At 52.5% G+C, this 15,065-nt stretch overlaps 1 protein-coding gene across 1 annotated transcript; it reads right to left on the reverse strand.

The window, feature by feature from the left end:
* Positions 1–802: 802 nt before the first annotated feature.
* Positions 803–11,665, reverse strand: OCSTAMP (osteoclast stimulatory transmembrane protein). Its single transcript, XM_081795136.1, is given in 3 exon segments — positions 803–1,641; positions 4,551–5,635; positions 11,659–11,665. Coding segments are annotated over 3 exon segments (1,896 nt in total). The 3' UTR covers positions 803–837.
* Between the last annotated feature and the right edge of the window lie 3,400 nt (positions 11,666–15,065).

Raw genomic sequence — 15,065 nt, forward strand, 5'->3', positions numbered from 1 at the left:
AGAGGGAGGGAGGGAGAGGCTGGCTTGAGCAGGGCTTTGTGACCCAGGGCACATCAATTTCCTGGCAGGAAAGCGTCGGTGGTCTCAAAGGGAGAAACTAAAGAGAGTTTGAGGAAGGTACAGAGGCGGGGACTTGGTAAAGGGAAGAAGGATGGCGAGGCCTTCAGAAACCAGCAACCCTGGAAGCTGTACCCCTTCAGAACCCAGGGGGATCTCTAGCCACGGAAGAGGGGCCCCCCAGCCAGACAGGAGCTGTGGCTGCTGGTAATGGAATGCCGTCCCTGCCAAACAGCCCAGAGGGCTGCAGGAATGAATACCCTGACATCTCTCTCCTCTCTCCCTCTGGATGGCCTGCCAGTGACTCCCACTGGCTGAGCCCGACTAGAAGTCAGAGGCCAAGGGAGCCGGGGTGATGCAATTCACGGAGTTTTGATTCCTGGGAAAGAGAAGGGCAGAGAATGACCTGGAGGGGAAAACAGGGAATAATACCAAGCCCACAGGGGAGGGAGCTGGGGGTTTACTAGAACCTGGATGGGGATACAGTTGCCAGATAAAATATGGATAACTCGGTTCAATTTGAATTTCAGATAAGCAGCAAATGCAGGCTTAGTACAAGTATGTTCAGTATAAGAAAGTCCCAAGGACGTACTTACACTAAACCCGTATTTGTTATTTGTCTGAAATTCAAATGGACCCAGGTATCATGTATTTTTATTTGCTAAACGCTGGCAAGCCTGGTCGGGAAATCCCCAAAGGATTTTGAAACAAAGGAGTAACATAATCTAACTTAGGATTTAATAAATACTTCATTTAGAAAATCAAGAAAATGTTAGGCTGCTAAACCTCAGAAGATTCGGGGGACATATAAATAAGTTCCGGGAGCATTTGGGCACATCTCGCTAGGCAAAGTTTCCATCTGCCAGTCGGAGGCCCCTGATGCAGGTGAGAGCCTTCACTGATCCCCAGCTGGTCTGGAGGAACCTGGGGCTGTCTCTGCACTCCCTCGTGGGTCACTGTGCAGAATGCTTTACTGCTTCTCGAGGCCTTTTTACGCCCCAGTATTGAATTCCTCCCTTCCCACATTCCCCCGCCCCCCCTCCGTGGAAAGTAGGTCACATGGGTTATTATTATGCAGTCATTATGCAGGCATAGAAACTGAGGCTCAGAGAGGCGAAGCAATCCACCCAAGGTCACACAGCAAGGACCAAGGTCTGTGCGGCTCCCGCGCTGCTTCCCTTCTGCCTTACATGCCGGGCCGGGTGCTGGCAGGCCCGGGTGTCAGGAGCAGGAGGGGGTCTCCGGGGGCAGCTGCTGGCCTCGGCGCCTGTCGTATCTGCGCTGGAGTCGGGCGTGAAGGTGGCGGGCCCTCCTGGCCTCCTGGGCCGAGAAGAAGGAAGCGGCGACGGTGTGCCGCAGGCGCCGGGCGTAGGTCTCCAGCAGGACGGTGGCGCAGGCCGCCAACTGCAGGGCGCCGGCAGCCAGGGGGGCGGCCGCGTGGGGGCGCTGGGCGGGCAGCAGCCGGCAGCCCTGGGAGGTGAGGCGGAGCTCCCACTGGAAGGACCTGTGAGCAGAGAGGAAGGGGCTCTCCGGAGGCGGCTGGTTGAAGAGAAAGGGGACGAAACCTAGGACCGTGTACGTGGCCTCGAAAGAGGAGAAAAAGGCCAAGTCAACAGACGCTCCAGCAATCCCCTGTCTCCCGCCACTCGTGCAGGCTTGTCCTCATCTGCAAAATGGGCGCAGAACTAAGGCAGCCTCCTGGGGGTGGAGGACGGCCTGATGAGATGGGGAGTCTGAGGCAGGCTTTTTGACAAACAAAAAGCACCGTACAAATGCTGTTTTCATTATTACTTTCTGAGCAGAATACTAAACGGGTGCTTTGGTCATTTACTCTTTGCTAAGCCCTTTAGTGAATATTTTAGACGTCTTTTTCATCAAATATGGGCAATCCTATGAGCTTGAGCCCAGAACGAGCCTTGCTGAAAAGATGGGAACCCTGGGGCGCCCGGGTGACTCAGACAGTTGGGCGTCCACTTCGGCTCAGGTCATGATCTCCGGGTTTGTGGGTTCGAGCCCCGCATCGGGCTCTGTGCTGAGGGCTCCTAGCCTGGAGCCTGCTTCGGATTCTGTGTCTCGCTCTCTCTCTGCCCCTCCCCCACTCGTGCTCTGTCTTTAAAAAATAAATAAACACTAAAAAAAAAAAAAAGACAAAAGATGGGAAATCTAAGGTCCCCTAGTGTTACATGTGGCCAGCCCAGGAATCAGTCCCAGCCAAGGGGAGTGCCAACACCCTGAGCCTATTCCTAAGCTCTACAATTCCCTTGGGGTATGTTGGAGCACAGCAGGGGGAGGCAGGGAGGTCAGAGGTTAACCATCTGACCTTTGGAGCCAGACTTCTTGGGTTGGATCCTGGTCTGCCCAGGGCCAACTTCTCGGCCAGGCACAGTGAGCTATCACATTTCGTCGGTTTGGGGATTCATCTCTCCCCCCACATTTTAACCTCTTTGAGATCAAGATGTGTCTTTCAAGCAATGGGATTTGTAACCCCATTCCACAGTTGTGCCATTTCACGCTTTGTGAGAGGGCCAGAGGGTGCCAGCAAGAAAGCTTGCAGAGTGGGCGTCTGCAGCTTGGAGGAAAATGCTGGAAATGATGGCGGGGCATCACCAGCTCTCGAAGGCACAGAGGCCGGTAATATTGGGTGAAAACCCACAGACGCTGAGAACTCAAGTAGAGCCATTCAGAGGAGTCAGGCTTGAATGGAAGGACGTTTTAGGAAAACGTCACAAAACGCATCCACCGTTTTTCTTTTTTTCCATACCTGAGAAAGATAAGATAAGTCTATGTGAAATGAGAAGTGAACTATTTTATATGAATACAATTAAAATTCTAAATGATAAGAGGCGCCTGAGTGGCTCAGTGGGTTAAGCATCCGACTCTTTTCGGCTCAGGTCACGATCTCATGGTTCTTGGGATCGAGCTTGGGATTCTGTCTCTCTCTGCCCCACCCCCACTCTCCCTCTCTCTCAAAATAAATAAGAAGTATATATTTTTTAATTCTAAATGATAAGAAGGCATTGCGTCTTGGTTTGATTGGCAGCATTTTCTTTCCTAATGACACATAAAAATGATCATGTGATTTGCAATCAATGACATCTTGGATTTGATGAGATAAGGTAAATCAGGTGCCACCCTCGGGACAATGCCTGATACATTTCTTTACTGTGACCCCCCCCTTCCCATATGAAACGTGTTTCACAGCACCTTCCAAGCACAGATTGTATTGTGATCAGAGAAAAATGTCATAAAAACAAAACCTTAACCTTATCCTTTACAATATAGTGTCATAAATTTCTAGTCTATTTGATTTCATTAAAAAAAAAGTGGCCATAACCTCCCAAGTTGATTAAATTGATTTCATGCAGTTTGAGAAAGCACTTTCTTAGGATATAATAAGTACTTACTAAATATTAGCCATTAATATTATTCACTCAGAGTCTGAACTTTGGTTTTATGCAGTGGAGTTTTGTGTGAGATCTCATCATTAAAAAAAAAAAAAAAAGATTTTTGGCAAAAGATTGAAAACCACAAATCTTGATCGGATAATAAATATATCCAATGGAACACAGATGGTAAATATTTTATATGTCACTACTAAAATGGTAACTATTTTAGATCATACACAGATCATACAGTCCTTGATTCAACTATCAACTTTGTTGAAAAGCCACAGCAAACACGTAAACAAATGGCATGGTTATGTTCCAATAAAACTTAATTTACAAAAACGGGAAGCCAGCAGAGTTTGGCCCGCGGGCCGTAGTTGGCGGACTCCTGGCCTAGATCATTCAATATATACAGTCTGATACATACAGATGTCAGCTTTTAATGATAGCCGCTATTTATCAACCCCCTCCTGTGTGGCCAGGAGTGCCTGGGTACTTTTACAAACTACCACTTAAGACTCACAATAACCTTGTGGGGTGAGGGGGACTGATCCACTTTGTACAAGTGAGGAAAAAGAGACTAAGACTTGCTGCCACGTAGGAAAAGAGTGACCTTGGGCATCGAATTAATTTTTTTTTAATTTTTTTTAACATTTTATTTATTTTTGAGACACAGAGAGAGAGAGCATGAACAGGGGAGGGGCAGAGAAAGAGGGAGACACAGAATCCGAAGCAGGCTCCGGGCTCCGAGCTGTCGGCACAGAGCCGATGCGGGGCTCAAGCTCACGGACTGAGAGATCATGACCTGAGCCGAAGTCGGACGCTCAACCGACTGAGCCACCCAGGCGCCCCAAGCATCGAATTATTTTAAAGCCTCTGGGTATCTGTGTCCTCTCCTGTACTCGGGGTGAAAATAGAACCCAGCGCATCAGGCTGCGGTGGGACTTACAGGAGCCTGTGAATGCCCCAGGTTCCCGTAGCTTCTCCAAGGGCTGGGACTCGAAGGCAAATAAAATTCAGTTGCAGATCAAATGGTTAACACACCCTAGCCCTTCCGAGGGGGCTTCCTAGAGGACTCTAGTCCTCTCTTCCCATCACCCTACTTACATCATACTTGACCGTGAGCGTGGTGGGCACGGCAGGCAGTTTCTGCGCCCAGTCCACGGCTGCCTGAGCCAGGAGAAAGGCCACGTGGTCTGTAGCCACCATCACAGCTGTGGCCATCAGGGGCAGGGTGAGCAGTCCCAGCCTCAGGAGACAGCTCAGCAGCTCCCCCTGGGACAGCCTCGGCCGGGCGGCCCAGAGCAGCCAGGCTGGGGGGGAGGCCACCAGGTGTGTGGCCTGGGCCTCGGCCAGCTGCAAAGCCAGTTGTCGTGTGGCGTAGATATTGTCAAACCGCAGGTCCGTCAGGTAGCGGTGGAGGTACCAGCCGGAGTCCACGAGGAGGCCCAGCACAAAGAGCCCCGCGACCACCTGCTGGGTCCCCAGCACGGCCGCCCGGACCAGGGACTCCAGACCAGAGAAGTCCTCCAGCACCTGCTGAGTGACCCTGAGCATGTGAAGCAGGAATACAGAGCCGTTGCCCTGGGCCTGGAGGGTCAAGCCCCGGCCGCCTGCTTGGCCAGCGGGGCCCAGAGCCCCGGACGCTGTGTGCAGCTGGTGAGTGGTGTTGAGCAGGCTTTCCAGGGAGCCCTCTGTGACACATCTCAGCACCTGCCCGGCCGCGCCCACGTTGGCCAAGACGTTGGGCACCACGGCGACGGCCAGGGTGGCGGTGCTCCAGGACAGGAGCAGGCGGCGGCCCTGCTCCGTGCTCAGGGTGGGGACGCTGAGTGCAAACAGGCAGCGCGCGGGGGGCACCAAGCCCAGGACCAGGAAGACCAGGAGGCCGCAGACAGTGGCCACTGTGGCTGAGGGTCCCGGAGGGTAAAGCAGCGAGGACACGAGCCAGCGGTGTGTCAGACCCGCAGCAGCAACGGCCGGGCAAACGCACAGGAGGAGCTGGGTTAGCAGCTGGCCACAGCTGGTTGGGACAGGCTGAGAGAAGGCGACCCAGGCAGCCTGCAGTGGGACAAGGGCCTTGCGGAGCCCCAAGTGCCAGACCCTCCACCTGCACACAAGGAAATTGGGGGGACGTCTTTCAGGAGGACGAGGGGTTGGCTGTCTGCCCAAGGCCCCTGATCCACAAAACCCTTCGATTGCTCACAGGCTCCACCCCTTATCCACAGGGCTCGGCACCCTTCCCCCGTGGCTACCCCTAAACCCCCACCACCTGCCCCGAACCAGTCAGAGCCTGCCCTAGGGCTATTCCCACTGGAGTTGTTGGGAGGCGCCCAGTTTCCGTGCAGTTTCTGGGGAGGTGAGGGTGAATGTCTGGGCTGCCTGTGTCCACCATTCCGGTTTGGCGAGGGTACCCGGCCCCGGGGAATGAAAGAGCCGCAGAGAGAGAAGTGCAGAGGAGAGAGAATAAGAAAAAGGAAAAAAACATGGGGAGAGAGACATACTATTTTACTTGAATTCACAGTCTTGCTGGCCTGTTGTGTGATCCCTTCTCCACGGGCCTCAAGATCTCCTCTATAATTTGGAGGGGCAGGAGCGTGGATCCGTTGGCCACTCAGGAACTTTTCTACTCTGCTGTCCTTATATTTATTCATTCAAAACTATTCAGGGGCGCCTGGGTGGCTCAGTCGGTTAAGCGTCCGACTTCGGCTCAGGTCATAATCTCGCGGTCAGTGAGTTCGAGCCCCGCGTCGGGCTCTGTGCTGACAGCTCAGAGCCTGGAGCTTGCTTCAGATTCTGTGTCTCCCTCTCTCTGCCCCTCCCCCGCTCATGCTCTGTCTCTCTCTGTCTCTTAATAATAAATAAATGTTTAAAATTAAAAAAAAATATTCAGCAAGCAACTACTGTGTGCTCGCCATTGGAGAAACAGGAATGAATGAAACGGACAAGAGTCCCCGCCCTCATCCAGCCCACATTAAAGATGACGGCCGAGGTGTAGTCAAAAGAGGTTGGGTTCTGGGTACGTTCTGCTGGAAGAACCACTACAACTGGCCGTCTGATTGGCTGGGGGAGTGAGGAGGAGGAGGGAGTGGAGGATGACCATGGGGTTTGATGCCTGAGCGACTGCAACACCGAGGCGTCGTTTCCAGAGACGGGAAATAAATGAGATATGAAGTCGTTGATTTATAGATGACACTTGAAGCCAGGGGGCAGGAGCCGACTCCTCAGGACAGTGTGTTAAGCGGGGAGGACAGAGACTCAAGGACTGAGCCCTCGCACTCCAGGGTGAACAGGTTGGAGGCGAGAAGGAGGCCGAGAAGCCAAGGTGATGTGGTGTCTGGGAAGCCAAGCAAGTAAAATGTTCCAAGAAGAGGGGGGCGACCACATAGGTCAGGTGCTGCTGAAGGGTCAACAAGGCCAAGGGCTGAGGAATGACCATTGGATTTCGCCATGTGGAGGAGGTCCCTGGAGACAGCCCAAGGGTAGCTTGGTGGCACCTTGGGCCAAAACCCAACTAGAGTGGGCCCAGGAGAGACTGGAAGGAGAAGAATGTGAGACCCAAGTCCCGACAACTCTTTTGACTCGTTTTTGCAATAAAGGGGCACAGAAATGGTGCCGTGGCCGATGGTGGGGACGGGACACGGATGGGAGAGACTCTAGCAGGTTTGCCAATCAAGAGGGGGCGTGGACAAAGGGAGGCTCACAGGTGGGGGCAGGGGGGTATGATCGACAGCACAAAATCTGAGGGCGGGTCTCAGAAAAGAGCAGGGTGGTCATCCCATGTAGCAGATGGGAAGGCAGAGGACACGGGCTCAGATGACCGTGAATGGACGGGCAAAGTGTGGGCACGTACATCTCAGTTCCTCCGACACGGAAAGGAGCAATGATTAAGGGCGTGGCCTCCAGACTGCCTGGGTCCAAATCCTCGCCTCACTACTCACGGTCCGTGTGACCTTGGTCAAGGTTTCTAATCCCTCCGGGCCTCAGTTTTCTCATTTGCATACACAATGGGACTCATGTCTGTAAAATGGTGCCGTGAAGTAGGACCTCAGAGGGCCACTCTGTGTCTGGAACGTAGTAAGTACTGCATCGGCTGTGATCTGTCACTGGAGCTCCGTGCCACCGGGGCAGCGAGTGGCTCCTTGGTGTCCCTGATACGCCACAAGCGTCTAGAATGGTGTCTGCGTGCAGCGGGTGTCAGCTGTGGTGTGACTGCTTCTGTTTGCTCAGGGTAGCAGGAAAGCGAGGTCCGCACGGATGGAGAGCGTACTGGACGAGGCCGTGCAGGGCAGGCCTGAAGAAGAAGGAGAGGGTAGAAAATAGCGGGCCGGGAGGTTGGGAGGGTAGACGAACCCGGGAACTGCTACAAGCTGGGCAGCACCACGGACCCACTGGCAGTTAGAGAAGACGAATTGTGGCCTTTCTAGCCCCGGAGGGCATCTCAATTTAGGACTAAACCTCCTCCTACTGTGCAAGGAGCACCTGCTTGCTGTGCGCGCGTACTCCGAGCTGAGCGTGATGGCAAGCGCTGTGCGTGCGTTTTCTCGGTCAATTCTTACAATGAGAGTCGTTATCGCGACTCTCGTTCACAGCTGGGGAAACCGAGGTCCGGAGGGGTGGAGATTTACCCAAAGTCACACGGCCAGGGAATGGCAGAGCTTGGGGCCGAAGCCCGCACCCACCATGCCCGACTGCCGTTTTCTTGCCTGTGGTCCCAGAGTCCAGGGTCCCCAGACCTACCCGGTCCTGGCGAGGTGCTCGGCGGTTTTCATGCTTCCTGAATAGCTGTGGATCCGGGCGGGCGGGCTCAGGCAGCGATGGGCAGGTGGAGAGGAAGTGGGGGGAGCTGCATTCTCCAGAACTTAGGAGACCCTGGTGCTTCTGCTTTTTGGCCTGTAATTAAACCCTCCTGGTCACCTTGTCCCGCCCCGCCTGGGCCCACCTCCCGGAGGGCCGGGCAAGCTGCTTCCTCCTCTTCTGGCAGGCGGGAGTGGGTAGAAGGTGTGGGAGGAAAGAGCCTTTTCCAAGCGATGTCTGTAATCCTGATAGCAGGAAGGTGGAACTGCTCTCACTTCGCACAGGAAGAAACCGGGGCTCAGAGAAGCCACACCGCTCAGCAGTGGCAACAGCAGGACTTGAGCCCTGTTTGGCTTTGCCTTGCCCTCACCCTCCACAGCTGTGTGCCCCAAGAGGACCCGATCCCCAACTCTGCGTGGTGGGAACCCACCAGAGACACTGGCACCTTGGCTGAGACTCTTTTCCAAGCATAGTGGCTCTCCACTCAGCTGGTCCCCTCTCCAGCTGGCCTTCTGTCTTTAGCCTGACATGCACCTGGCTTCAAGTCACAGCTCTGTCCCTCCCTATCTGCGCGACCTTGAGCAGGTGACCTCATCTCTCTGGTTCAGTTGCCTCCTCTTAAGAGGGAGCAACAATAGTAACCGTTAACATTTACTGAGCACTTACTAAGCATCAGGCTCCTCGATAGTTCTGTTTGAATCCCCTGAATCCTTATTTCCGACAACCCTTTTGGTAAGTTATCTCATTCTTCAGTTCAGAAAACGAGCCCCGAAGAATTAACTCCCTTAACCAAGCCACTCAGCCAGGAAGGGGTAGAACCATGATTTATACCCAATGGTCCTGCTCCAGAGTCTACTGGTCGACCACTCTGCTCTACTGGTGTGGAGGGAAGGATTCACAAGACTCATGGTTACCTTCAGATGCACCCGAAACTGCAAACAGTAGGCACTTAATAAGTGTGAGGTCTCTGTATACGTGCTCTGCTGTAGACATTGTCTGGCAGATACACTTCTGGGCTGTCCTGAGAGCCAGTCCTTGCCCGGAAGCAGACACTTCGCCCCCCAGCGTCTTTGTCCTCCATCACTGCCAGCAGGCTGCCTCCTCCAGGGAGGCCTCCCCTGCGCCCCCAGGCCTCCACCCCCACGGGATGGGCCAGTGAAGCCGTATTCCAGACTCCCCCACATTTTCCTTTATAAGGACACGTTGCCTCGGCCACTTGCTCAGGTCTGAAGGGGGCTGTTCTGTGGCCCGGATAGGGGAAGTGACATTCTCATAGTCACACAAGTGAATGAGACACCTGTGGCCCTCGGAGGGCCTGACACCCTTCCCAGACCACGAGCCCCTCCAGGGACTCAGGCCGGGCACCAAACATGGAGCGCACAGAGCAGGCAGGGAGCAGGAAACACATGCACGTGCGGAGGCCGGCCAGCTAAGGGGCAGAGCAGAACACACGGAAACAGAAGTGAGCTGCCGCGTGTAGACCCTTTCGGAAAGGACAGCTTCTACCCTGCTCCGGTCCCTTGAACAAAGGCCCAACATGACCAGATTTCCCAATGTTTCCGAAGATGCCCGTCATTCCCATTTTGGGCGTAAAAGTCTCCAAGTTTTTCAAGCCAGCATTAAAAAAAGAAAAAGAAAAGACCGTTGTGCGGACCAACCTTAACAGGTCCGTGGGCCGAAGCCAGCAAGAGGGCTCTCGACTCACAACCTCTGCAGAAAGCCTCCGTGGGGCTGACGTAGGGAGCCGTCTGAGGGTCCCTCCGAACCGCAGGGGCCCCGGGCTGACGGTAGTCGGTCTGCACTTGAATGCCAGCTTTGCACTTCCTGTGCTGTGCGACCTTGGACAAGAAAACTGTCCTTCTCTGAACTTGTGTGGACTCTGCTCTCGTGAGACTACTCCTACCTACTTCTTAGGATTCTTTGAGGATTCAATGAAATAATGTATGCAAAGCACCCAGGGCATAACAGCCAAATACTCCTGCCCTGCTTTCTCAGACCTGGGCTGACAGCTCGGCCTCCGTGAGCCCCAGGCTGCTCAGACCTCACTGATAATACAGGCCTCTGTGATGCCCACAAGTCAGATCCCTAGCCTGGATCCCCCTCGCACAGGAAATTTCAGGGCATCGTGCTGGTCCGAGGGGAGCCATCCCGGAAGACCCCGGCATTCGCCCAGTTTGTGTGCTGAGACCGGACAGCCGATCGGTTAAAGGACCATGTTGACCATTTCCTGAAGGCCTCTGAGGAATACGTAAGATCTGGGAGTTCGGTGGTGCAGCGGGGGAAGGGGCAGAAGATATTTTTGGCTCTTCTCAGCACATGTAGGCAGTCACTTCTGCCTCTGTAAAGCTGGCCTGGCTCCACATCCTACATCCAGAAGTGTCTTCTGAATCATCAGAAATAGAAGCAGCTTTGTTGGGGGGAATTTCTGGGTGGAAGATTCAGAACCATAAGACAGAACAGGAAGAGGAAGTGGTGAGCCTTCAGGTCCAGAGTCAGAATCAGTAGTCCATGGAACACGGGAGTCGTTGAGTTGTACAGCCTGTGGGCATAGAATGTTGCCACCACCCCCTCGGTCTGAGAATGTGGGGAGGTGGCTAAAGTCTTACCAAACAGATAATAGTATCCAACAGAAACAGAATGTGGGCCGAGTATATAATGAGACATTTTCTAGTAGCCACATAAAAAACTGAAATTTACTTTGATCGGATGTTTTATTCAACCTAATGTCTCCCAAATAGTATCCTCGCGAAATGTAATCAGTATAACATTTATTAAGGGGATATATTATCTTCCTTTTTTGTACTCTGTTTTAAAAACCTGTGTTTTTATTTTTAAAATTTTTAAAAAATGTTTATTTTTGAGAGAGACAGAGAGAGAGAGAGAGAGAGAGAGAGAGAGAGAGAGAGAATACAAGTGGGGGAGGGGCAGAGAGAGACAGAAGGAGACACAGAATCCAAAACAGGCTCTCGGCTCTGTGCTGACAGAGCAGTGAGCCCGACTCAGGGCTTGAACCCATGAACCATGAGATCATGACCCGGCCCGAAGTCGGACACTTAACTGACTGAGCCACCCAGGTGCTTCTAAAAATCTGTGTTTTAAAGTGAAGAGAGTCTTGGGGCACGCGGGTGGCTCAGTTGGTTAAGCATCCGTTTTTGGCTCAGGTCATTCTCATGGTCCGTGAGTTCGAGCCCCGCATCGGGCTCTGTGCTGACAGCTCAGAGCCTGGAGCCTGCTTCACATTCTGTGTCTCCCTCTCTCTCTGCCCCTCCCCCACTCTCAGTCTGTCTCTCTCTCTCTCAAAAATAAATGATAAACATCAAAAAATTTAAAAATAAATAAATAAAATGAAGAGAGTCTTGGGGCACCTGGGTGGCTCAGTCGGTTGAGCGTCCGACTTTGGCTCAGGTCATGATCTCACCGTCCATGGATTCGGGCACCGTGTTGGGCTCTGTGCTGACAGCTCAGAGCCTGGAGCCTGCTTTGGATTTTGTGTCTCCCTCTCTCTCTGTTCCTCTTCTACTCGCACTCTCTCTCTTTCTCTCTCAAAAATAAATAAATAATTTTTTAAAAAATTAAAAAAAAAATTACAATGAAGAGAGTCAGCCTAAGACATTAAGGAGGGGTGGGGACTGTGGCAAACAAGAGAGTTTACCCTCCAATTTGAGTTTTCCCACCACCACTACTCAACTCCAAACTACTGTTGCCAGATAGCAATAGGGTCCCATGTTGCCAGACCTTCTGACACTTTCTTTTCTAAGAGCAGCACAAAACTAGGTTCTAACGTGACATTTTCTGAGTTTAAAATATTAGCAATCAATTAATAGTTTAAAACTCACGAGAGGGGGCAAGAGACCCTGACTATGGGCTGGAGGCAGACCCAGGGACCGCTAGATTACAAGCTGCGATTTGGTCTAAACCTTCCGTGCCGTGTTTTCTCGGTTTACCCCTCCAGACACAGTCTCCACTCTCCTCCCTGCCCTGATCCCTGGAGCTTCACCTGGATGGGCTGCCTCAGAGGGCCCTCCCGCATTCTGGCTTCCGTAGGTGTGATGGTGAGATTTCCGTGTCCACATGGCTGGGCCACAGCATCCGGCTATTTGGTCAAACGTTATTCTAGCTGTTTCTGTGAGGGACTTTTTGGATGAGATTTATATTTAGATCAATGGAGTCTGAGTAAATCAGACTGCCCCCTCCTAATGGGGTGGGCCTCGTCCAATCAGTTGAAGGTCTGAGTAGAACAAAAGACTGCCTTCCCCTGAGCGAGAGGGAATTCTGCCAGCGGATTGCCTTTGGACTCTTTCCTGGATATACATATAGATGCACATATATGCATCCTGTTGGTTCTGCTTTCTCTGGAGAACCCCGACGGATACAGTTGGGTTGGTCATGGGGAGCGCCAGTGGGAGAGCTGAGGGTGGCTGAAGAGAAAGATCCGAGGCAGTGTCCCCCTTTCAGAGTCGTCTTGGGCTGTATGTGTCCCAGGAGTAAAGGAGCCACCCCCTCTCCCTCACCCCTCTTCCACCACCGAGGATCTGCACTTCCCCTCATGGTTTCCATGTCCTCTGCCCACACCCTGTAACTAGACCCGTTCCTAAGCTATCCTCAAATTAGCTACTTTATATATTTCCTTTCAAGACCCTGACTACGCACTCTTTATCTCTCAGATGAGGAAACCCAAGCCCCAAGCATAAAGGACGTCCTCAGGGTCACACAGCTTGTCGCATGTAGAGCCAGGAGTCCAAAGTGGCTCATTGAACCCCTCATCTAGTGGCTTTTATTCGTCTTGTTTTCCATTTGACATCACCACTTCTGTTCTTCTGCCCACCTGACTCTCTAATTTCTTGATATCTGCACCAGAATACGCGCGTATCTATCCAGTCCTTCCACGTACCCGTTGTTCATCACTTCTGCGGGCTGTCGTGCTTTCCATGGTGTGCTTCCCCGTATTTTACTTAAATACTGCCACCCCCATGGTGGTCATCTAGGTGGCCTCCAGCTCCTGGGTTCCTCAAACGGCGGTGCCCAAACATCCTCCTATGTTGTCCCCGTAGGAACCATGGGATGATTTTGCCGGGACACGAACCCAGAAGGAGGAAAACTGGGCCACAGGGAACGCAGGTAACAAATTCCCCCTAATTACTGCCCAGTTGCTTGCCAGGCTGCCGGTGAGGAGTTATCGTCTCCCCCGCAGGACGGGAGGGCGTCTGTTTCCTTCTGTTTCACTATCGCGTATCGTTCCCTTTCCTGGTTCCCACTGGTGGGATTGGCATCTTGGTTGAACTTGAATTTATCTGATTGCAAATGGGTTCGAGCATCTCTTTACCAAGCTCTGGCCATCTCGACACCCTGCTTCAGAACGGCACAGCCGTATCTCTCCCTGCTCTGGGTGTCGGGGCAGGCGTCTTCCAAAGACAGCGGCCAAGCCTCTTCCCCTCTCTGTACGTGGATACCACTCCTCCCATGAAGGCTGGGACCTGTTCCCCTCCCCTTGAACCAGGTAACCCTTGGCTTGCTTTGACCAATAGAATGTGGCAGAATTGAGTTCTTCGATTCGCGAGCCCGGCCCGTAAGGGGCTGTGTAGCTACTGCTTTTGCCTTCTGAGAAGCCCACCGTCAGGTTCAGAGGTCTGGGCTAGACTCCTGGAGAAGCCACACGACCCCGGAGCCTCCGTGGTCATCGTGGACATTCAAGGTCCAGCTAAACTCCCCGCTGAGTTGCCCTGGACGCCCCATCTGGAGCAGAGACGAAACCGTCCCTGCAGATCTCTGTCTAAATGCAGAAACATAAGCCAATAAGCTGCTGTGTTCTGGGGCCTGAGTTTTGGGGTGGTTTGTTAATGTAGCCAGTTAACTAAAACAGATGTTTTGTTTTGTATTTGCTCTTTCCGACACCCGTTGCATTCCGGACGTGAGTCTCATGTGTATTTCCAATGACTCTGCACCCCTCCTGCGGCCCACCTTCCTCCCATGCCTCCGTCGGCACGTGGCTGACTCCTGGTCTCAGGCCAATGCCACCTCCTCAGAGAAGTCCTCCCTGACCACCCCCGGCCGAAGTAGCTTCTGAGTCAGTTGGTCACATTGTCCAGTTTCATTTTCTTCTTACCCTGCCTCATGACCCAGAGTGATTTTATCTGTTTACCTGCCCACTGCCTGTCTCCTTAGCTAGAATGTAAGTTCCATGTGGATGGGGACAGTGAAGGAGCCCATAATCAGGTTTTACATAAATATTGTTGAATGAATGAGTGGAAGAAGGAGTGAACAAAGAAATGAATAGAGCAGACCTCAGATCGGAGGCCGAGATTGCTGGCTCATAAATTTTGGTACAGATTCATTTATCAAATATTTACTGAGCACCTATTATGTGCCAGAAACCATTCTAGATACCCGAGTTACGGCACTCAACAAAATAAAGTTTGTATTCTGATAGGCTGATATTCTAGAAAATACACAATACGGTGTCTTGACTAAACACGACGAAGAAAAATACAGCAGAGTAAGGAGCTGGAGAGTAATGAGGGCAAGATTTTAGACTAGATGGTTAGTGAAGCTTCTCCGGGGAGGTGACATTTGGGCAGAGGCCTGAATAAAGTGAGGAAACAAGCACATATGTGGCAGCAAAGTGTTCTTGGCAGGGGCGGGGGCGGGGGGGGGGCGGGAAGCATGTGTAAAGGCCCCGGGACAGGACAGTTGAAGCATGTGGTTAGAGTGGAGGGGGAAGGGCAATAAGGAAGTTAAATCAGGGAGGTCAATTCTGTGGAACTCCCAGCTCAGGAGTTTGTGGCTTTAAAACTTTCTTATGTCCACAAAGCAAATAACCTCTAGGTC

This window comes from Panthera onca, chromosome A3 (assembly GCF_046562875.1).
Source record: "Panthera onca isolate mPanOnc1 chromosome A3, mPanOnc1 haplotype 2, whole genome shotgun sequence".
Lineage (NCBI taxonomy): Eukaryota > Metazoa > Chordata > Mammalia > Carnivora > Felidae > Panthera > Panthera onca.